A 22,605-nucleotide genomic window follows, 5' to 3' on the forward strand; every position below is an offset into this window, starting at 1 on the left:
TATAAGGGGAAAAATAGGAGCAAAAAATCATGTAGTGTGAATTATTGCATCAGGTAGTCGATGTGCCCATCTTCTCTATTTAAATCTAATTATTACTGAAGGGCAACATAATATACAGACTTCATAATCTGCACTCTTTTGGTTGAATGCAGTATTTATTTCCACTTTGGCTTTATGTTGTTTAGTTTTTATCAAGTACATTTTTTGTTAATGCAGACTGAGAATCCATTTTATTTTTGTTTTTGGTTGTTTTGTTTATTTTGTTTATCATTTCCAGTGTTTAGTGTTCTTTAGAAAATAAAATGTATCTATCTTTGGCAGGAAATCGCATCATTATTACATCATTTTCAGTGTAAAAAGGTCTTCAAACAATATTATCGTTTATTGCAATAATTTTTGAGACATTTAATCGTTCAGCAAAATTTGCTATCGTGACAGGCCTAGGGCTGAATGTTATGTTTTTAACGTCTTTGCTCATCTTGCGGGGTGCAGGTGGTTGCCATGGTAACAGGTGTGCTTAAACTACAAAGAGAGAGAGAGAGTAAAAAGGTAGGAGTGGTTTTGAGTTGATCACCTGTTCAGGTTATTTTACCTTTGTTTCCCTTTGCTGTGGCTCATTACAGCCGCTGTAGTTTCTAAACGTTGGACTAATTACCTCGTTGTTTGTGAGTTTACGTCATTCACAACAAACATCAAATAGAACAAATATATTTCATAACATTTTAACAAACAAATGGCTTCTACCGCGGTAATTATGTGAAATTAAATTAATTATATCCCAACTTCAGAAGATTTGCCTTTACCTTTACAGAGCTCTTTGGTTCCTCCTATCAGTCTGTAGCTTCTCATATTGAGGTCAAAGTTCAGATCTACCATAACTGACTGACACCTGCTGGCCTCAGGTTTGCAACCAGCTTGTGACTGAGAAACCAGTAACTTCCTCCCAGTGACAGAGTCTCACTGAGGAAGAAACTGCATCAGGTTTTCTATCACTTTATTATTTCTGCTGTAACTGATTTATATTCGCATATAAAATAAGTCAATATAATTTAATTTACAATATTTATGTCTTCGTGTCATGAGGTAGATCTCAGCCGGCTGCTGAGAGAAAAAGTAGATCTTGGTCTCATAAAGTTTGGGTCCCTGATGTAGAGGGTGTGAGGATCTGCCGTTCTCCTCATGGAGTGAAAGCGTTTTGCTGTGACGTCACAACGTTGGATTCATGGCGAGGCTCAAACACCTCGATCTCATCCAAAAAACATGACCTGAACTTGTTAGTTCCTCTGTCCATTGTAACATCTGAGGACGATTTAAAAAGACGCAGGTTGATAGCAGCTCACCGCGGCTGCGCAGTGTCCGTCTCTAGGCAACCGTGACGTTCAGCGTCGGTTCGTAGCGTTCTGGGGTCCTTTAGCTCCTCCCACTACAATTTAGCTGACCTTAATATCTTCTGTGTTTTATTTTGGTCATTATTGTTAAACTTAGTGTTGATGTGTGTATGAAAGGCGTTTCTGTCTTACAGTTATGTATCTGTTCACTGCAGGACGCACATTTAACGGCCAGATATGGGACGACTCCGTATTTTATGGGATGGGTTTCAACCTGATTCAGGGGTGCTGAGATACACCCCTGAATCTGAATTAGCTTTAGGGGTGCTAAAGTTAAAGCCCCACTAAAACGGGCCTAGATACGCCACTGTTAGCTGCTCTAGGCCTCATCGCCGCCGTTCCCCTGCTGGGGTCTCTGAGCAGCTGCCTCTCAAACTGCCAGGATCTCATCGTTCCAGCTCAAAACAGAACCACTGCATTATTCTCCAGGTTATCCTTTATATACAGAACAGAAACCACTGAGCTAAAAACTAATCACTAAGTAGATGCCACCAGTCGCTCCAATATCCAAACTTTGCATTAATTTCAGGATCTCACTGCTTTTGCCGCTGCTCCTTTCCGCTTCTCTTTCAGGTTTCTTGCGCAACTTTACTTTGTTTCTTAGCAACAAAATGCAGGCCATTGTTATTTATTGAAGATTTCCAAAAACAAAACGATCTAATGTTGAGTTTGGTTTTTTACTTTTGGAAGCTCATTTCCTTCCATAACTGGAAAAGCCGGTTTTTGACATTTCTCTGACATTCAGACCGTGATGGGTTATTTATTTTAGCATAACTGCGGTTTTACTTGGCCTATTAACACAGTTCAAAAACTGGTGTGTAGTTTATAATGTGCACTTCAAGCACAAGCTGATGGCGAGACTGGGGGAGGCGGAGTCTTGCTGCTACGCCGTCACAAACCAGACATGTTAAAAAGACGGAATAAACCTATGGACCCCTATGGTTTAACATATCATACCGTAAGAGGAGGAAAAATATCAATAAATTGTAGAATCAATATAATTATACAGCCCTAATGTATTCCATCCTAAGTAGGGCTGCACTGATTGCAGTTTTCTGGCCGATCCCTGGTTACCGATCTTTAAAAAGCCTGACCTGCCCATTTTGATTTTGGCCGATAGTGACTTTCTTGCTACATTTAGTGACATTTCAGACAAAAAAACAAATTGGTATCTACTGTAAAAACATAAAAATATGAACCATTATCTGATGTAACATGTAATCTACTGTAAAAACATAAAAATATGAACCATCATCTGATGTAACATGTAATCTGCTGTAAAAACAGTCAGAGCCTTGTGTCAGTGAAAACTCCAACTTTACCTAGAGAATAATTTTTTATTTTGTTGGGTCCAGAGTCTGTCTTCTTGCTCACTGTACTGTCAGGTACTAAATATTAATCAGTTTTAACTCTGGCAGAGAATTGTACATAATCATTTGCACAACTTGTTGAAAGAAATGAGAAAATGTTTTTCTGATTTGCACAAGTGACTCTGAGGTTTGAATATTAAGTAGTTTTGAGAATTAAAATTCTGGTCTGAGAAATGAACCAAAGCTACTGAGGAAACCTGCATTGTGAACCAGCAATAATCCTCCCCCAGTCTGAGAACGACGCTCTGGAGGAGCAGCGAGCGTCCCAGCAGGGGGCGCTCCTGTTAACGGGTCAGTGTGACCCCACTGGACTGCAGACGGAGTAAAAATGAGGAACAATCTGAGAGACTCTGAGGTCTGATTTACTTCAGCATAGATACAGTTCAGGATTTTCAACCATAATGGTTTGTAGTTAAGTAGTAATTAATGCAACACTAGATGGCGCTGATGTGCTGTAAAGAATAAGTGACAGCTTTTGTCTTTACTTCACTATTATTAATGCATCAGTCATGTTCACCATGGAGGTTTTTATATTCTGATGTAAACTCCACTAAATAAACTGATTTTCTGTCTTAATTTAAATCTAACATGAGCATAAAGTTCATTTTGCAGCAGCGTTCAGCCTGTCAGAACCTCTGAGCTGCTGGCAGGTTTCAGTCTGATGGTTGGAGAAGCAGCTCAGCATCAGCAGAGCAGGAAGTGAACAGCCAGCAGAGGAAGAGGGCGGACTGAGCCCGGTCTCACCAGCACCAACCCAAACGGGTCAACGCTCTGAGGAGACATGGAGGAAACATCTGCCAGACGTCTGCTGGGTGAGAAACTGTCTGCATTTCTGCTTTGGTTCTGGTGGTTCTGATGGTTCTGGTGGTTCTGATGGTTCTGATGGGGAGGTCAGCTGGTTAAAACTGGACCCAAACGCAGCAGGACTTTAAGACGGGAACAGGAAATGTGTTGCAGACCTTCACAGTTCATTAACTGATGTTGTGAAGTGGGTTGTTAAGTTGAGCTGAACTTTATTTCTCCTCAGAGTTCATCGTTCTGCTCTGCTGCTCAACAAACTCAGGTCAGTTTCTGCTCCTGCTGCTGCGGCGTTACAGGAACTGATGCTGACAGTTTATCAGAGACGATTCATCATCATGTGATTTATCAATAATTAACTGAGATCCATAACCTCACCGAGTTATTAGAAGGTGGTGAGATCAGACAAGATTAATGAAGGTATATCAGAATATTACAGACATGTATGTTATTTCCAGTCCTCCCAGTTCGTCTGACTGTGAGTCCCAGCAGATCTCAGTTCTTTGAATATGAATCTGTGACTCTGACCTGTGAGGATGGATGGACTGTGAGGAGAAACACAACCAGAGGAAACATAACTCAGTGTGGAGATCAATGGGGAGAAACTGATGGTTCCTCCTGCAACCTGAACTACCTCCTCCCATTAGATACTGGTCTGTACTGGTGTGAGTCCATGTCTGGATCCTCCAGCAGCAGCAGCAGCATCCAGCTCTCTGTCTCTGGTAAGATCAGACTGTGGAGTTAGTGTTGCTGAAGCTGTGTGGAAATGGATGAAATGCTGTAGTTTGTCTCTGTGTTGAGGTGGATCAGTGATCCTGCAGAGTCCTGTCCTCCCTGTGATGGAGGGAGATGACGTCACTCTGAGCTGCAGAGCAAAGAATCCAACCCACAACCTCCCAGCTGCTTTCTATAAAGATGGCTCCTTCATTGGTGATGGACCATCAGGTCACATGACCCTCCTCCATGTTTCCAGCTCTGATGAAGGCCTCTATAAATGTAACATCAGCCGTCATGGAGAGTCTCCATCCAGCAGGATCTCTGTCAAAGGTCAGAGGTCAGCAGCTTCTCTGTCTGCTTCAACCTTCATCAGGAGACAAGAAATAAATTATTACCTTTGATTCATTTCAGGGAGAATCTCCTCCACTCCTCCTTCATCCTCCACCTCTTCTTCCAGTTCCCAGTCTCCGATGGATTCTTCCTCTCCCTGTCTTCCTCTTCCTCTTCTTCTCTCTCTCTGTCTTGCCTGTGTTTGTCTCGTCTTCGTCTTCCTGGCTCTGCTGCTGAAATGTTTTGTCAGGAGGAAACCTGAAGGTAAACATCAGACTTTATAATGAAGCTTTTCTTCCAGAGATGTTGAGTTTTTTCTTTCAGATGTTGTCAGATTGTGATTTCAGATTTTTGGTTCTGTTTTCAGTTGTTGAAGATGAAGTTGAAGATGAAGATCTGTCACACAGTGATGATGTTTTACAAACCCGACTGCAGCCAATCAGATGCAGCGTTGGTACGGTTCAGTCTTATCCAGTTATTTGGGTTTTATTTTTACCAGCCAGATGGAAATCTAAGGATGTTTTGATGTCTGTGTTTTCATTTATTTAGAAATGTTTGTTTCAGTTTATGATCTTCCACAAAAACAATCAGGACCAAACTGATGATGTCATGATGACGTCATGATGTCTGCCGGTCATTTCCACTGACTGGACCGGGTTGTTCTGGTTCTGTATTTGTTCTGATTCCATTATAAAATCTTTCATACTGCAGCATTTCCTGGTTGGCCTTCAGTTTTAGATCCAGAGGCCAACAGGACGGTCCAGACGGAGGGACGTCAGGATCAGGTTTCATTGTTGCTCCCAGGATGAGTTTCTGTTTTGGGAGATAAAAAATGATCTGATGTCCATCAGCCGACAGAGAAATGTTCCTGTTTGAGACGTTCTGGATCGTCTGGTGTAGCACCGCGCTGGTTGGTCTCCATGTTGGTGGTTTGGGTTTAATCCATCCTGAATTCCCATAACCATAAATACCAACCAAACTGAACTGGACCAGACCGGACCGGACCACTCAGTGGACCGGAGGCCTGAACCGAGTGTAACTTACTGATTCCCAACCATCTAATCTGGAAAAGTCTCCTAACTGGGAGGATGGGATCTGGAGTGTTTGGTTCTGAGATGGGTATTCGGGTTCACCTCGACCCACTTCAGGCTTCTGGAGGTCATCAGCTCTCTGTGTTGGTCCAGAGGACGGAGTAGAAGAACTGAACCTCCTGGTGGGTCAGAAGGTTCTGACTGTCCGTCCCTACACGCCGTCCAGGTGATCCATACCGGATCGGTCCTGCAGTCAGAGCCGGTTCCTCTGGTCTCCTCCAGATTCCCCTGATGAATCCGGATCCAAGGCTCTTCCATTACACTCAGTCTGGTTCATGGTGGAAACATCTGGGAGTCTCTGGAATCACATCTGGAAGATTTTCTTCGGTTCTGACTCGGGTAGGGGACGGGGAGTCTGAATGGACCAGGGTCAGAGGTCAGAGGTCTTCCCCTCCTCATCCCACATGGTTTAGGTTTTTATGATATTCTCTCTCTCATTATTTTTATGTTTTTGTTAAATCTCAGAGCTGTGATTTTCCCTCCTCTTTCCTCTTGTTCTTTGTTCTGATCCAACAGACGGTCAGTCAGAGCCTCAGGAACCGTCTGCTCTTATGATGATGGTTTTGGTTTGTTTGGACCGGCTGTACTGAAATATCAAATCCCTCCTGAGGTTCTGGTACCAGTATTTTATTCAGACAGGAAGGATGGAGGAGTGGCTTTGACACCCAGACTGTGATGTAGTGACAGTTTAACCACAGTGTGAACCGAAGACGGAACCAGAAATAGATTAAATGTTTTGATCCTGTGAGGATTATTCATGATTATGATGGTTTATGTCAGTGAGCAGAATGAGGCAGTGGACTGAGGAGCAAACGCTCCTGATGATGGTGTGTGTGTGTGTGTGTGTGGGTGTGTGTGTGTGTGTGTAGTTACAGTTAAAGACAGAGGAGCAACTTACCACATTAAGAGACTAAATTTATATTAAAAATATATATTTGTTGTTGATACTGCAGACCTGGTTATTAATTCATGGCATCATTAAATGACAATCAAAATATTATTCATTATAATATGTGGCCATAATTTCACTTTTTGGGTAATATTTGTATTGTAAAGAATTAATTAAATAATATCACTGAAGTTTAAATCATCAGTTAATTAAAGTAATTAATTGTAGTAAGTAAAAACTCTTTAGGTCAGTAATGTGAACAGACGGTTCTACTGCAGGAGGTTAACGTCGCTCAGAGATCCAGGTCTCCTCGTGGCAATTTCTTCAAAAATGATTTAAAGTCAAACCTTCAGTCATATTAAGGTAATAGAGCTTTAATGTACATTTTATTTTGGGTTTTTGCTTTTTCAACAAACTAGAAACAGAAGTCCTCTGTTGGCAGGGTGTGTGTGGGGGTCTGGGTGTGTGTGTGTGTGTGTGTTGGGGTGTGTGTTGGTTGTGTGTGTGTGTGTGTGTGCGCGTGTGTGTGTGCGTCGCAGGCCTCTGGTTTCCTGTTTAATGTGCAGAACCTCTGCCAGGCTGCAGCAGCCTGCAGCTCTGCGGTGGCTCTCGTTTCCTCTGGTGTTCCAGTTCAGACTGAAACCTGCTGCTGGTTCTGACTGAAGATTCACCAGAACAATCAGAGGAATCAGAGGTTTTACCAGTCAGAGCTGGTTGGTTTGTTTCTGGCAGCAGCTGCAGTGACATCATGTGTGTTTTACTGACCAGACGGCGACTGGGCTTCGGTTTACTCTGCAGTGAGGATGGAGAACAAGAGAGACGGAGAGAGAAACACCAGAGAGGATGAAGACGAGCTCAGAGGTTCACATCTTTCATCCCACTCTGATCTTTAAAACAAAGACTTTTATTTGTCTTAGAAATAATTCATATTTTTACCTCCAGTAAAAAGTTAAGCAAAGCATAAAATCTTTTTTAAACTCATTTAAAACCAGAGCAGCAGCTTTGAGCTGAGGATTCCTCTGACCTGGATGTGGTCACCATGACGCCGCTGTTGTTGCTCTTTACCAGAAGTTGATCTTTGCGGTTTCTTCTTCTGCTCCACATGAACATCTGATAAAAAGGTTTTACTGGTTTCTGCTGACAGTGGAAGAAAAACTTCCTGTTAACCTGGAATAGAACAGAAAACCTTTAATTGTCTCTGACTGACGAAACTCAGGCAGAAGAGTAGCAGGCAGGTAAAACATGGATCTACAGGCAGGTAAAACATGGATCTACAGGCAGGTAAAACATGGATCTACAGGCAGGTAAAACATGGATCTACAGGCAGGTAAAACATGGATCTACAGACAGGTAAAACATGGATCTACAGGCAGGTAAAACATGGATCTACAGGCAGGTAAAACATGGATCTACAGACAGGTAAAACATGGATCTACAGGCAGGTAAAACATGGATCTACAGGCAGGTAAAACATGGATCTACAGGCAGGTAAAACATGGATCTACAGACAGGTAAAACATGGATCTACAGACAGGTAAAACATGGATCTACAGGCAGGTAAAACATGGATCTACAGGCAGGTAAAACATGGATCTACAGGCAGGTAAAACATGGATCTACAGGCAGGTAAAACATGGATCTACATGCAGGTAAAACATGGATCTACATACAGGTAGAGATATTGTGTTTATATTAAATATTAATAGATATAAACCAGCTCTGCTGGTTCTTTCATTTTAATTAATTTTTTTCAGGTTGAATCAAACAATTATTCCCTCTGGTTATGGATGCTGCTCATCTGGAGGCATTTTCACTCTTTCACTTTCTGACTGTTGTGATCTGTAACCATGGCAACAAGGTGTTGACCAGAGCAGCTGATTAGCATCTGACATAATTCCTGAGGAGTTGAATATGAAAGAGCAGAGAGATGATGGATCGTTTCCCAGCATCCTTCTAACAAACCACCAGGCAGCAGAGAAAAATAAAAACTGTTCAGTTATAAAAATAACAGCATAAATACTAAATCTGTGTAGATTTACTGTTAGATTTTCCTCTGTAATCTGCTCCTCTAATCTGAATTAATCTCATTTCAGAGAACGATTCATCTGCTGTTTATTCATACGTCAGAAAAGGAAACAACACAGACAGAACAAAAAGGACCAAAGGTACACACACACACACACACACACACCTACATACAGCAACACACACACCTACATACAGCAACACACACACATTAGTTGACACACTTTTGTTTTAATCATCGTTCTGAATTTCTATAACTTCAGTAAAATCAAATCAAATCTCAGATAATTTGTCTGATTTTCTCAGATTATAAATCCTGAAATGTTTAAAGTTGAAGCAGCTTCAGTTTCCTTCAGCCTGGAGGTTTTCAGAGACCCAAACGGACCCAAACGGACCCAAACGAACCTAAACGGACCCAAACGAACCTAAACTGACCCAAACTGACCCAAACTGACCCAAACGTTCAGCAGTAACATCATTATTATTATTATTAATGTAGAGATGATTTGTGTGTCTTCAGATCTTCATCCAGAGCCAGAGATCATCTACTCTTCCCTCCTGATCCACCAGTGACGTCCATCTACTGGTTTAACTGGTCCGTCTGCCTCACTCCACCAGGCGTTATAATAAAAACTGCATCGCTTCATAAAACCTGTCAGCTTTTTTCAAATGTTGTTTTTAATAAAAGTTATTTTTTCAGAAATAATATTTCCAGATTTATTTTGGTGTTTTTATTGTTTTAAGCTTTTTATTAACTAAATGATCTTTCAAGGGACGTTTATTAAAGCAGTAGAAATACATAACCTAAACTTTATAAAGTGTAGTTTTCTGTGTAAACATATAGTTTGTAAGTTTTATATCATTTTAAACAGACTCCACTTTGCTCCAGTAGGGGGCAGAGTTTTAATATTTATCAGTTATTTGTCTAAAAACTGAAACTTCATCCAACACTGTGGCACCTATATAAAATATATTTTAATATGATTATATTCAGACATGTTCCCGCAGTGAATAAATCTTGATAACAGATTATCACCATAACTTTATTTACATTTAATCAGGATTCAGAAATCACCTTCTGCTCCAAACCTGCTGCTTTATTCATCTTTAATATGTTTTAATAACAACTGAGAGTCTAACAACAAGAAATAATGGAATTATGATGGATTATTATAACTGGAGGAAACACCAATAAAACCCCACAGCGCCACCTACTGGCAGAAAAGTCCAAATTTCTAACTTTTTCAGCTGCACTTTGACCCAAAATATTATAGAATTAAATGTATTTGAAAAAAATTGTGTTTCTGTAAAGAATTTCATGATAAAACAAACATTTCATTTCTTGAAACGCCTTCATGAATAATAATCATAAATTAATTATAAATTCAACAAAATAAATAAACATTAACCTGAATAATAAGAAAACAGTAAAAATACAGTTTTATAAGATTTATGTTAAAAATACAATCCTTTAAAACCTCATTAGAATGTGATTATTTGGAAACATTTAAACACATTAAGGTCTGAATTAACGGCTCATTTTCTAAATTTATTTTATGAATTTCATAAATTACATTTCCGTGTTTTTACCTGTTTTGAACACTAGAGGTCCTCAGTTGTCTCCAGGTTTCTGTTTATTTCATTTTCTCAGTTTTTGTCCTTTAACATATTATCTATATATAGTGAATATTTTTTCTTTCTGATCTAAAGGAAACAGTTCAGCTGGATAATATTTTATCGTCTGGCTTTCCTCTGAAAACTGGTTCAAATTTCCCAGATCTATAACTTCAGTAATCAAGTCTTTAATTATTCAAACACACTTGATTTATGAGTTATTGATCGATTACCAATACGCTTTATTTTACTTTCCTTACTTAATAAAGTAAAAGTTATAATACAGACAATGATTCATGTATTTACCCAGAAACCAACTTGTTTTCCCCAAACAGACACAAAACCAGGAAGACGAGTCTGTTTTATTGGTTTTATTGGTTTTACTGGTTTTATTGATTTTATTGGTTTTGTTGGTTTTACTGGTTTTTATTGAAGGTGTTTTCCTCATAATAACGATAACAGCAGCAGTTTGCGGCCTCTTTGACCCAGATGTTCCCACACCAACACCACAGGGTGACCTCTGAACCTGTGGGGAGACACAACGCGGCCCATCAGATCCAGTCAGTGACAGGATGAAACCATCAGACCCAGTCAGTGACAGGATGAAACCATCAGACCCAGTCAGTGACAGGATGAAACCATCAGACACCATTAAACCAAAACCATTAAACTGAAACCGTTTCTGTGTCTGATGTGTTTCACTAACTGTTCTCAGACTGCAGGCAGATTTAATGACTTTAAATCGTATTTATGTTAACAGAGGATCAGCTGGTTCTGTTGAAATCACTTCTGCTCATAAATGTTAAACTCAGAATAAAAAGCACCAAGTGAACATCCCTGAGGATCTCCTGCAGTTTTATGTTGCTAATTTCTAATATTTGCTGCATCTATTTAAAAAACTACAAAATTAAAGTTATTAATGGAGATTTTCTATCAGAATTAAACACCAACAGTAGGATTGTTAATATTTTTATTTATAATTTATTGAGATCATAAATTGAACTTATTATTTTAGTTCTATCAGTGAATTTCGTATTATTTCTGACCTTCCTCCAGATTTTCTTAAAGAACAACCTTTAAGAAGATTATTGTGTTAACTTTCAAAGAGTCAAATGAAAACATGAATATTGTTCAGTGTTCTGTGAATAAATGATCCTGGCTAACATGAATAAAAACATGAAACTGTGCAGAAAGTCTGATTGTTGGACCCAGTGGAATAAATCTTTGGTAATTAATTTTAGACACATTGAGTGTAAAACTCTCTCTGCCTCCTGGTCAATCAGGACAAATTATTTCAGTTTTCACAACAGAAAATAAACTTTAAATCTGTCACTAAACAAAATGAAACTTTTTATTCATGAATTTACATCATAAATAAATAATCAAAATGTCATCAGATAGATAGATAGATAGATAGATAGATAGATAGATAGATAGATAGATAGATAGATAGATAGGTTACAGTGAGGATTTCTGGTTCTGTTAATCACAAAGTGGACCAGATTAAAAGTCTACGGAGGCCCATTTAGGACAAAAACTGTTTAGTCTCACACTCACTACTGAAGACTCACTGTGGTACCAACATGTTTGATCTGACCTCCAAATTATGCCCCGCCTCTCACAGACAAATACAAGTCATCCCCATTCATTCATTCATTCATTCATTCATTCAGCCTAGTGCTAGTTTTCAGCCATTCAGAACAGTATGTCTGTGTGCTTTGTGTGCTTTGTGTGTGTGTGTGTGTGTGGGGGGGTGTGTGTGTGGGGGTGTGTGTGTGTGTGTGTGTGTGATATTTTAGTAGTATCTATGTGCATTTTTAATATTTTGTGTGAGAGTTTTGCAGTGTTCATACGAAGATAGAATATAAAATGTCTGAAATCAGAATAAATAAAATACTGTACAGTAAGGAAAACATTTTTCAACATGAATATGATGCAGATATTAAGAATAATGTGTTGCAGCTGGTAGGTTAACTTACTAAATGTTAATATTTAATCATTTATAATGTATGTAACATATTCATATTTACCAGCAGAAAATACTACATTTATCCTCCAATCATTCTGTCTGTATTCATGTTAAGGCTGTTTGGTTTTTTAAATGAATTTTTAAAATCTTGTTTTATTCTTAATCATATTTGTAGTTTCTTTTTCTACATTATGATACATTTTCAATAAAAATTGAACTGAGGTTTTTAAATTCTGATCTGATTTATTGAAACTGCTGATTCCTCTGGCTGATCATAAAAGTGTTTAAATATTTAAACACTCATGTTTATTTTTAGATTATTAGTTTTGTTACTTTTATATTTTAAAGTGAGACTGGATGAAATTCTCATTTCCAACAAACGGACTGAAGTTTAGAGGAAAATGTCAGATAAATATTCACTTGTTAACTATAGTTTCAAACATTTTTATCATTAACTTTAGTGACATTTCATGTGATGCTGTGGCCTAGTCAAAGCCCAGCAGTTTCTATGATAAACTGCTGAGCGAAGCAGCAGGTCGTCCTACAGAGACTGGCTGGTTTCTGATTGGCTCTCAGGTTTGATGGCGCTGACTCTCAGGAGGAAGTTTCAGAAACGTTTCTCACAGGAAGATCAGCAGCAGAAAACGTCTCAGGTTGGTGGAACTGCTGGATAAACGGTGATCTAAACATCCTGCTTATGATCAGGTGACTGCATGAAAAGGATGAAGGGATGAGATTAATCTCATGGTGTTTTATGGAGGAAAACTGCTGACCTGTTGGGTCATTCAGTCATTATGAAGACAGACATGATGTCTGATGGAGGCTCTGATCCCACATCCTGTTTCTGCTCAGAGAATCAAGTTTTATTCCTCTGAGTTTCTCAGCTGGAGACGGAGGATTTACTCAATATATCAATTTATCTCATCTACAGTTTTTCTTTTGTTTGTTTTTTCTTTCACTTTTTACCTGTTTATGTGTCTGGAATAAAGATGTGATTATGTGATGATTCTGTATAATAGTTTCATTTTCTGAGATGAGAAGGAAATTTAAAAAGCCCTTTATCAGATATTCTAGTTTCAGAAATATTTCTGTTTGCAGGTCAGTTACTGATGTCCGCCACTAGGTGGCAGCATAGCGCTGGAGACATGCAGTGTGACGGTCTGAGCTTTACCTTACAGAAGGGATTTATTTATTATTTCATGCCATAAATCTGTCCATTAAAGTCCGTCTGTCTGACGCTGCACCGAATCGTTTCATAAAGACGTTTACAGCTGGAGGCTCAGGGTCCATTCATTCATTTAGAAACCGAGTCCAAATCCAAGTAGCAGCAGGTCAATGATCCCAACTGCACTCAATCAGTGTGCGTCAACGGCCTAGTCAAAGTTCAGACCTAATCCTGGCTGAGATGCTGTCTTGAGGAGCTTCAGAGTTCAGTCAGGAGGAAAGCGGGTCACAGTGACCCGGTTCAGTAAAGGAAAGTTTGAACATGAAGCAGAGAACAAACCTCCTTCTGATTTATGATTTGAATGATTTGAATTGATTAGATTTAAGCTGATCTGAAGGTGAACTGGGAGCTTCCCAACCTGAACCAGTTTAGAGCCAGTAATCAGAAGATTCGGTACCAGGCGCCACCAGGAGGGGGCAGAGGTGAGTCATGAATTCAGTGAAGAAGTTCTGTTCAGTGTAAAATGTTTTACAGTGTTTTATTTCTGTACTGAGATGAAATATTGAGAGACTTTATTCCAGTTTTATTTTCTGTCTGAAACATTCAAACTGTTTTAGAAATAAAATAATTTTTTTTAATAAACTAACAGCAGTGAGGTTCTGTTCTGACTCACTGGGTTTCCATCCAGGTTAAAATCTACTTCCTGCTCACTGAGCTCAGCTGGTTACAGTAAAAGAGAAGAACTGTTTTCTCTGGAGCTGGAGGGACTTTATGCTCCTGTTCTCACTCTTCCTGTTTATCCTCTTCACAAACCGCAGCAGCAGTGAAGGCCCAGGTTTACCTCCCTGCTGTTTGAGTTTATGCAGATGACTCACTGTTGGTCGCTTGCTTCATGAGAAAGAAAAAGGCCGGGGCGGGTGGTGAGGACTGGGTCAGCGGTGATTGATCCTCAGAAACTGAAGACCTGCTCACTGATTTTAGAAAAGCCAGTCAGACACAGGAACCGAGTTTTCTGACTGTAGGAGTTTTCTGGGAACCGTTACTGACAGTAAACTGACCTCTGAGGGAACCTGAACGCATCATGGCTGCTCATGCATCATAAAGTAGTTTCTGAGGAGGAGGAGGAGCTTCTCCACTCAATCAAAATAAAAATCACTCACAGAGAGCTTTCAGGTTTCAGGAAGAACGTTTCCTTTTCTGATAAAAATACTGAAATGACTTCATGTAAAAATTCAAGTACAAACATTAATTTTGTGGTGGAAAACAGTTTGACTCCTTCACCAAACAACCAGACCAGCAACAGCAGCTGTGGCTTTAATCACAGCAGGAGGCCTGAAGAGGAGGACCTCAGCACAAATAAAGAACAAAAATGTGCTTATTATTTACTAATGACAATAATCATGTAGTGAATAATAAGAGGCTCCAGCAGGGAGGCTGTCTGTAAACTGTTTTTCTCTTCCTTCCTCTCTGATAAAACCTGCTGGCTGTATTTTATTGAATCCGTTTTCTCTCAGTTTCTCTCCTGTTTGGAGTTTTAACTTTTAAAACCCAGAATTGTCTGAAGCTAAACCTGGAATCCTTAAACTCCCAGCAGGTCAGAGGTCATCTGCGTCCATCCTGAGGCACTTTGTAACCAGCCTGGCTGTCAGCTGATTCTTCCAGTAAATCACAGCCTGGTTTACAGGAAACAGGAACAATGGAGCTGATTCCCAGAAACAGGAGAGTTTCAGGATGAAACCAGGAATCATCCAGACGAGGCTCCAGTGACTGGAGTAAGAAACCAATCACAGAAGAAGAGGACGGGTCTTTGGATCAGCGTTTTGTTGGGTAGAGCTCAGTAGAGTTTTATTTTTTAAACCTGTATTTAAACAGCAACAATGCTGATTTGATTATCTTTGATAAATGATCTCTTGCTTCAACATTCCTGTCTGATTGAAACAAGCTGCTGTTTGAAAGCAGAGTTAACTCTTCTGACTCCTGGGGATTTTCCACTGATGTAAACATCCAGTTTCTGCTGATTTCCAGTAAATAGAAACTGGTTTCAGTTTGGAGGGACTTACTTCACCATGATGCACGATAAACATTAAACCTCAGAGCTTGTTTTCCATCTCAGGATGATGTCTGGCTTTAAAGAAAACGCCTGTTGAGATATTTGTTGTGCCATGTAGTTATTACATGTCTATGTATTATAACACACAGACAGCGCTATGCTAACTCACAGACAGCGCTATGCTAACACACAGACAGCGCTATGCTAACACACGGGACAGCGCTATGCTAACACACAGACGGCGCTATGCTAACACACGGGACAGCGCTATGCTAATACACAGACAGCGCTATGCTAACACACGGGACAGCGCTATGCTAATACACAGACAGAGCTATGCTAACACACAGACAGCGCTATGCTAACACACAGACAGCGCTATGCTAACTCACAGACAGCGCTATGCTAACACACAGACAGCGCTATGCTAACACACAGACAGCGCTATGCTAACTCACAGACAGCGCTATGCTAACACACAGACAGCGCTATGCTAACACACAGACAGCGCTATGCTAACACACAGACAGCGCTATGCTGTTGTCCATTGGTTTGTTATCCACTAAGATCAGCTCCAGTTTTTCTATATGCCTCGTTTTTCCCACACAGTTTAAAACTATCAGATGTTTTAGATCTTCTAGACCTGAAGGAACCTGAAGATGTTTCCTTCATCACTGTCGTTCCCACAGTTGAAATCAACCACACACACACACACACACACCCACACACACACACACACACACACACACACACACCTTCCCAGAAGGCGATCCTTTCCACAAAGTGTATCTGTCCACTGAATGACTGGTACCAGATGAAGCCACGTCTGAAACCAGTTCAGAACAGAACCAAGGTGGAGTTCTTGGTTCTTGTTCTGGTGGAACTGGGACAATTTCCTCCTGGATGCAGATTTGTTCATACTGACATTTTTACCTGATTTAGTCTCATTGATGAAACGACCAAATGAGGTCAAAGGTCACTCGGCACATTGAGACAATGACATCTGCAGGCTGTGGCATTGAATCTTTATACATCTAAAATATTTCTGAACATTCTTGTAACCATTCTTTGCTATAATAGGTTATGCAGGTCATGATTTTTATGTTTTATTTTATTAATAGGTCAGATTTGTGTCATTCAGACGGTACAGTTTCCCACCAGCAACAATTGTTGCCGAGTATAAAACCTTTTCACTAACATAACCAACATAAAATGATATAATTCATGAATATCATGTGTTTATTATAGGACCAAGGATTGAAATGCATGAATTTATTTTACAGGAAATAATCTGGGATTAAACAGGATGTTAGATTTAAAACATCTCCAGATAAAGTTTCAGCTAAAATCATTTCTGGTTTTATTGAGTTAAATCATAAAGTGAGAACAAATATCACACGTCCTCTGACTGCATCCTGAGCTTTTCTTCATTTAAACTAATCTGAAATGATGAAGCAAAAATAATGGAAACATGAAAACATTCAACATTTATTCACATTAAACAACCAGGCAGCAGAAAAACTTTTCTAAAATAACTGAAGGAAGACAAGCAGTGAAATATGAATCCAGTTTTCTATCATCTGCAGAGTGAAATGTTTGGCCTGCAGCCTCACTGGGTTTTCCTCTCATCACATCTCTTAGCTGGTACCTGAAGTAATGTTCACTGTAAGGAGAGGTGAACTATTTATTAATCATATTTCACTGGATGAAAACATTTCACAGCAACACAACCATAAAACATGACAGAAAAATAAAACATAAACCTGAACAGAGGCTCTTTAGCTGCTCCTTAAAGGATGAGCAAAGTCCAGACAGACGCAGTGAAGCATTTTGTGTTTTCATTTTATAAAGTTCATAAAAAGGCTGTTATAATTATTAAGATGGGAAGAAATAAAAGCATTTTTAAATAAAAGCATTTTTAAATAAAAGCATTTTTAAATAAAAGCATTTTTAAATCATCATGTTTGGAGCTTTGACATGTTTCTGTTCTGACAGCAGCAGGCTGGAAAAATGATAATTTTTCCTCTGATTTATCCAGAAAAATGATCTTTATTTATGTACCACTGCAAGACTGACGTTATTTCAACAATGATTATTGCTTTGAGTGATAATCGTTAATGTTATAATTATAATCGTGATAGATATAATAGTGATAATCGTTAATGTTATAATTATAATCGTGTTAGATATAATAGTGATAATCGTTAATGTTATAATTATAATCGTGATAGATATAATAGTGATAATCGTTAATGTTATAATTATAATCGTGTTAGATATAATAGTGATAATCGTTAATGTTATAATTATAATCGTGTTAGATATAATAGTGATAATCGTTAATGTTATAATTATAATCGTGATAGATATAATAGTGATAATCGTTAACGTTGCTAATAACCTGCTGGCAGGAGAATCTGGATCTTTAACGGATTAACAAGAAACATTCAGAAAGTCCAAATGATAAAACTCTCTAACTATTAAAAATGTAGTTGATCTCAGCAGCTCCTCTCTGTAAACTGTTTAATATTTCATTAAAGCCAGACCCTCATGCCAACCCGATGAGGAAATCAGGTCGGACTGACCCAGTTCTCCTCTGAAGTCATTTAGTTTCTGATCACTGAGGCGTCAGGAGAATAAAACTCATAAGTTCTGATGTTTCTCTGTCTGAATGTTGCAGCTTCTCTGCAGCTCTGAGGTCTTTAACTAACGAAGCTTCAGTTCACCTGCTTGTTCTGACAGAAAGTCGCCTGCTGGTGTTGATCTCAGCAGAACCCGGTGGAACCCAGGAAGACAGAAAAGCTCCGAGAAATTCAGGTCAACAATAACAATAATCTGTTGGAAGGAAACTTTTCTGTTCAGATTATTGGAGCAGCCAAAGCCAGACTCAGAGGAAGAATCAGTCCAGGTGCTTTTCAGCTGTTTGGTTCCCTGCAGGTCAGAACCAGAACCGAAGCAGCAACAATCAGAACAACGACTAAAATAACTGAAACTATCAGTCCCAGGTGCAGGTTTCTGGATCCAGTGTTTCTGCTGTCCTCTGGGTTCCCTGCAGAACAGAACCAGGTGTTAGTCTGATCCGACTGCAGATCATCATCTGCTGCTCTGAGAATCAGCCACTCACCTGGAGGAGGGGGCGGAGCTACCTGCAGGTAGATGGTGCTGATGAGCTTCATGTTAGCGTTAGCTTCTGCTGCTCCTCTCTGGGCGACTCCACACTCGTACGCTCCGGTGTCGCTGGCTGTCAGGTTCTTCAGAACCAGAGACACGTCTCCGTCCTTCACCGCTCCGTCCAGCAGAGCCACCCGGGTTCTGAAGGACGGGTTCTGGTTCTCCTCGTCCAGACGCTCGTCTCTGTAGCGAAGAACATAATCTGACCCCAGATCAGATCTGCTCCACTGCACAGCGATGAGCCGTTTGTTCCCAGCAGCTCTACATGGCAGAACCACGTCCTGACCCGGTTCTGCTGTCACGTTTCTCTGATCTGCACAACAGAGAGGTCAAAGGTCAGCGCTGAAGGCCAAAGTAAAGCAAGCTGACTTTACGACAGCAGGGAGGTCAGTGAATCTACAGGCTAATTTCTTCTTCTTCCCTTCATTTAAACGCTTTCAGTTTCTGATGCTGATTATTTACAACAGCAGAAGAAGAAATGTGATTCTTCCATGTAAATATGTTCATGTTTATTATTAAATATGTTTATTATGAAGGAATATCTTCAGCTGAAACATGAAGGAAGAAGTTTGATCAGAATGATTGATCAACTTCCTGTTAGTGAGTTTTAGTCTCAGAAAACTTTTAACTTTGTTTTCTGTTGGTGAAGCGATTAGTTTCACTCAGAGCAAATATTTAAAATATTAAAATATTAATATTTTAGAAATATTAAAATTTTAATATTTTATTAATATTAAAATATTAATATTTTATAAATATTAAAATTTTAGAAATTCAGCCTTAAATATGATTTCATGGAAGGAAACAAAGAGAGAATTAATGAGCCATGTTTTCATTTTAAGCTTTATTGTTAGAGTTTATGATAAATTATTAGAAGCTTTATTAGCAAGATGAAGCTGAGAACTGCAGATGATTCAGGAGGTGAACTATGAACATGAATCGATTCATTTTACCTGACTGAACTGAACTAGTTCTGGTTGCTGCTGGGTTCAGGTCCAGTTTCCGGCAGGCTGGGTTTATGATGAACTATATTTAATGATAAATGATCTGTATGTTTTATTAAATCTGAGTCTTTGAGTCCAGCATTGATCAGATGTGAGTTAATAATTGATCTCAGTGGTTCTGACCTGTTAACTGGCGGCTTGTTGCTGACATCAGATGATGTTTATACTTCCAGGCTCATTTTTTCCTTTATTGAAGCGTTACTTGAGTCATGCAGCAAACGGACCGGGACTCAGAGCAGAACTAATGTTGATGTTTGTTTGGTTTTTCAAACATTTAATAGGATTAAAAGCTCAGAGGATAAATGGAGCAGAAAACCTTCAGCTCTGAAATGAAAGTCTGTTTTAGTTTTTCTGGTGAATCATAACCCAGAGGGACTTTCTGTCCTTCTGCCCCGTTTCTGCCCTGCATGGTGGGGCGGGGCGGTTGGTGTTGCCCCACCGGTCGCCATGGCGATACAGCAGACAGGAGGAAATCAGAACCTGTTTGCATGAAGTTCTCTAATCCTCAACTGAGAAAGAAAATGTAAAATATTTCAAAGAAAACTTTAAATCTAAAGTTCACTTTTAGTGTCAGAATTTCACAAAACTGACCAACTGACTAATTTAAAGGATTTGACTCATTTAGCAGCAAATTGTCCATTTTGTGTTATTCTTAAATTCATGTTTTCCTACATGTTGTAATTAAAGCTTCGTTCTGTTTAACTTGATCAGATCAGATTTATTTGTTATTGTCATCAACAGATTACAGCGAGACTGAGATTTACTCGACTGGACAAACTTTGAGTCGGAGCACAAAGTCTACGCGCGCCGCCATTTTGGTTTGGTTAACGTAGAAAAAGACGACCAGCTGCTGGAAGTTCTGTTTTCATCTATTATCTGTTTCTCAGCTGAGATTTAAAAATCCTGACATCATTTCCTTAACTGAGTCTGAACAGCGCAAACGAAGCTGATCAGTTATTGATTGTTGTCATTATTAACTGATTATTGGTGGCTGTGGCCCGTTTCCTGCCGTTCAGCCACAGGAGGGTGGATCTAAAATCAGCGGCTCGCTTGTTAAATAACCTGGAAGCTGTTAAAGAAAAACCAAAAACTTTCCTTTTTAACCGCAGAGACAGACTGAAACCGAACCACCGAACCTCAGGTTCTGACCCGATAAATGTGATCATATTCACGTCCTGCTCACCTTGACAGTCGGTGGGGAAGATTAAAGTCAGAGCCACTAGAAGAGTGAAAACGTTTTCTCCTCTCATTTTCCTTTCTGTCGTCGCCGTTGGTGTGAACAGAACAGTAACTAACCAGTAACTAACCAGTAACTAAACACTGATAAAGCTGTTGCTCTTCCAGAAACTGTCAGCTCGCTGGAAGATCCCAGCTGCCGGTCCGGTCGGTGAGGATGGACCTGCTGCTGGCAGAGCTGAGAGCAAATGATTCTGTCCATGGTTTATAACTGGGAGGAGAATCTACAGGAAACTGATCTGGACTGGAGACTGGGACCAGAGGAGCGCAGACCGTTACTGGTTCAGACTGACTGGTTCTTATATAGACTCAGTGAAACTCCCAGCAGGGGGCGTTTCTACTGAACCACGTGATCAACTTTATGATTTCCTAAAGGCTTGAAGGTGTTAGTCTGATAACTGAACTCTCTCTCTCTCTCTCTCTCTCTCTCTCTCTCTCTCTCTCTCCTCTCTCTCTTCTCTCTCTCTCTCTCTCTTTCTCTCTCTCTCTCTTTCTCTCTCTCTCTCTCTCTCTCTCTCTCTGTCTCTCTCTCTCTCTTTCTCTCTTTCTCTCTCTCTCTCTTTCTCTCTCTCTCTCTCTCTCTCTTTCTCTCTCTCTCTCTTTCTCTCTCTGTCTCTCTCTCTTTCTCTCTCTCTCTCTCTCTCTCTCTCGATGAATTTATTACAATAAACACATAAAAAAGTGTAAAGTTATCATTAGATTCATTGATATCTGCTGCTGTTCAAACTGAACCAGGAGGATTTCTGATCAGGATCAGAAACTGAATCAATCTGGATCAAAATCAATGATTATCATATTTATATTGGAAACTGAAATATGTTTTATCTTAGACTGTAACTCTGTCCTCACTGAGCAGAGAGTTTTCTCTGCTTGTATCCATATTTTATAATTGAATCTGTTGTTACTGCTGGTTCACCTGATTTACCCCCTGAAGGGCAATAAAGCTTCTACTCTATTCTATTTATTCTATTCTATTTTATTCTATTTATTCTATTCTAACTATAAAAGCAGAAACGGACCGATGACGTTCAGCCTCTTTATAAACCAACAGCGCCCCCCGGTGGTCAAACCTGTTTACTGTCTTTGACTCGGACCTTTAATTTAAATACTGATGAACTTTATGAGGCTTTAATATAATCTACTATAAACAAAGTGATGACGTATCATTTCCATGTGTATATTGTGGATTTTCTCAGCCTGAAATCAGAGACAATAAATCTGATTAAACTTGATGACGTCACTGAGTGACGTCATCAGGTGGAGCAGAGCCGTTCCTGATGCTTCTGGATGATTTTGGTTCCTTCAGAGGAACATGGACGTCCAGCAGGGCAGGCAGCTGGAATCAAACTCACAACCTCCCACTGAGCGATGACTACATTTCCCATGAGCCTCAGTTATTCTGATTCACTTCCTGCTGGAACCTGATGGATCTTACTGAGTTCCTCTCCGTAGACAGCAGGGGGCGCTGCAGGTGATGGTTGATTTATTGGTGAATAAACAATAATAAATAATCTGTTGATTTGTTACTGTTACAGGGCCTGATGTACTGATGCGCTACAACCTGCAGGGGGCAGTGTGCTTCTTTGCTTTACTCTTGCAGCCTTGACCTTTGACTCCGAGTCAAAACACAACCTGCAGATTGACTCCTGATCCATTTAGTCTCCATGGAGACTCACCTCCACCTGCTCATTAACACATGACCAGGCTGTAGGTCAGAGGAATCACAGCTACAGCGTTTAAGATGTTAGTCCCCCAGACTGTAATAACCATCAATACATTTTCATGGTC

The 22,605-nt window shown here is 39.7% G+C and overlaps 4 protein-coding genes and 1 long non-coding RNA gene across 6 annotated transcripts in view; 3 read left to right on the plus strand and 2 right to left on the minus strand.

Moving 5' to 3' along the window:
- The window catches only part of LOC116732561 (muscle M-line assembly protein unc-89-like), a 444,643-nt gene that overhangs the window by 318,199 nt on the left and 103,839 nt on the right, over nucleotides 1–22,605 (plus strand). The window lies entirely within an intron of this gene.
- The window catches only part of LOC116732604 (high affinity immunoglobulin gamma Fc receptor I-like), a 218,664-nt gene that overhangs the window by 128,078 nt on the left and 67,981 nt on the right, over nucleotides 1–22,605 (minus strand). The gene's annotated exons all lie outside the window — the stretch shown is intronic.
- LOC116732605 (high affinity immunoglobulin gamma Fc receptor I-like) overlaps nucleotides 1–22,605 on the plus strand; it is a 185,917-nt gene that overhangs the window by 109,918 nt on the left and 53,394 nt on the right. The window contains exons 1-4 of one of the 2 annotated variants that reach the window (XM_032582910.1): nucleotides 3,476–3,570; nucleotides 3,786–3,821; nucleotides 4,015–4,278; nucleotides 4,358–4,603. In XM_032582910.1, the coding sequence (XP_032438801.1) occupies nucleotides 3,540–3,570; nucleotides 3,786–3,821; nucleotides 4,015–4,278; nucleotides 4,358–4,603 (577 nt within the window). In that variant the 5' untranslated portion in view covers nucleotides 3,476–3,539. Of the gene's footprint in view, nucleotides 1–3,475; nucleotides 3,571–3,785; nucleotides 3,822–4,014; nucleotides 4,279–4,357; nucleotides 4,604–22,605 lie in introns of those variants that run through there. The other variant, XM_032582911.1, reaches the window with a different exon arrangement.
- On the plus strand, nucleotides 7,452–9,180 carry LOC116732673 (uncharacterized). Its single transcript, XR_004341842.1, has 3 exons — nucleotides 7,452–7,841; nucleotides 8,256–8,748; nucleotides 9,129–9,180. It is a non-coding gene; the product is annotated as an uncharacterized LOC116732673 (long non-coding RNA).
- LOC116732651 (CD276 antigen homolog) lies at nucleotides 16,868–21,312 on the minus strand. Its single transcript, XM_032583000.1, has 3 exons — nucleotides 20,765–21,312; nucleotides 18,531–18,890; nucleotides 16,868–18,455 (listed from the first exon to the last, which is right to left on the minus strand). Exons 1-3 carry the CDS (start codon nucleotides 20,829–20,831, stop codon nucleotides 18,322–18,324), a joined length of 561 nt encoding a protein of 186 aa, XP_032438891.1. The 5' UTR covers nucleotides 20,832–21,312; the 3' UTR covers nucleotides 16,868–18,321.

The sequence above is a fragment of the Xiphophorus hellerii genome, chromosome 14 (genome assembly GCF_003331165.1).
Source record: "Xiphophorus hellerii strain 12219 chromosome 14, Xiphophorus_hellerii-4.1, whole genome shotgun sequence".
In the NCBI taxonomy this organism is placed as follows: domain Eukaryota; kingdom Metazoa; phylum Chordata; class Actinopteri; order Cyprinodontiformes; family Poeciliidae; genus Xiphophorus; species Xiphophorus hellerii.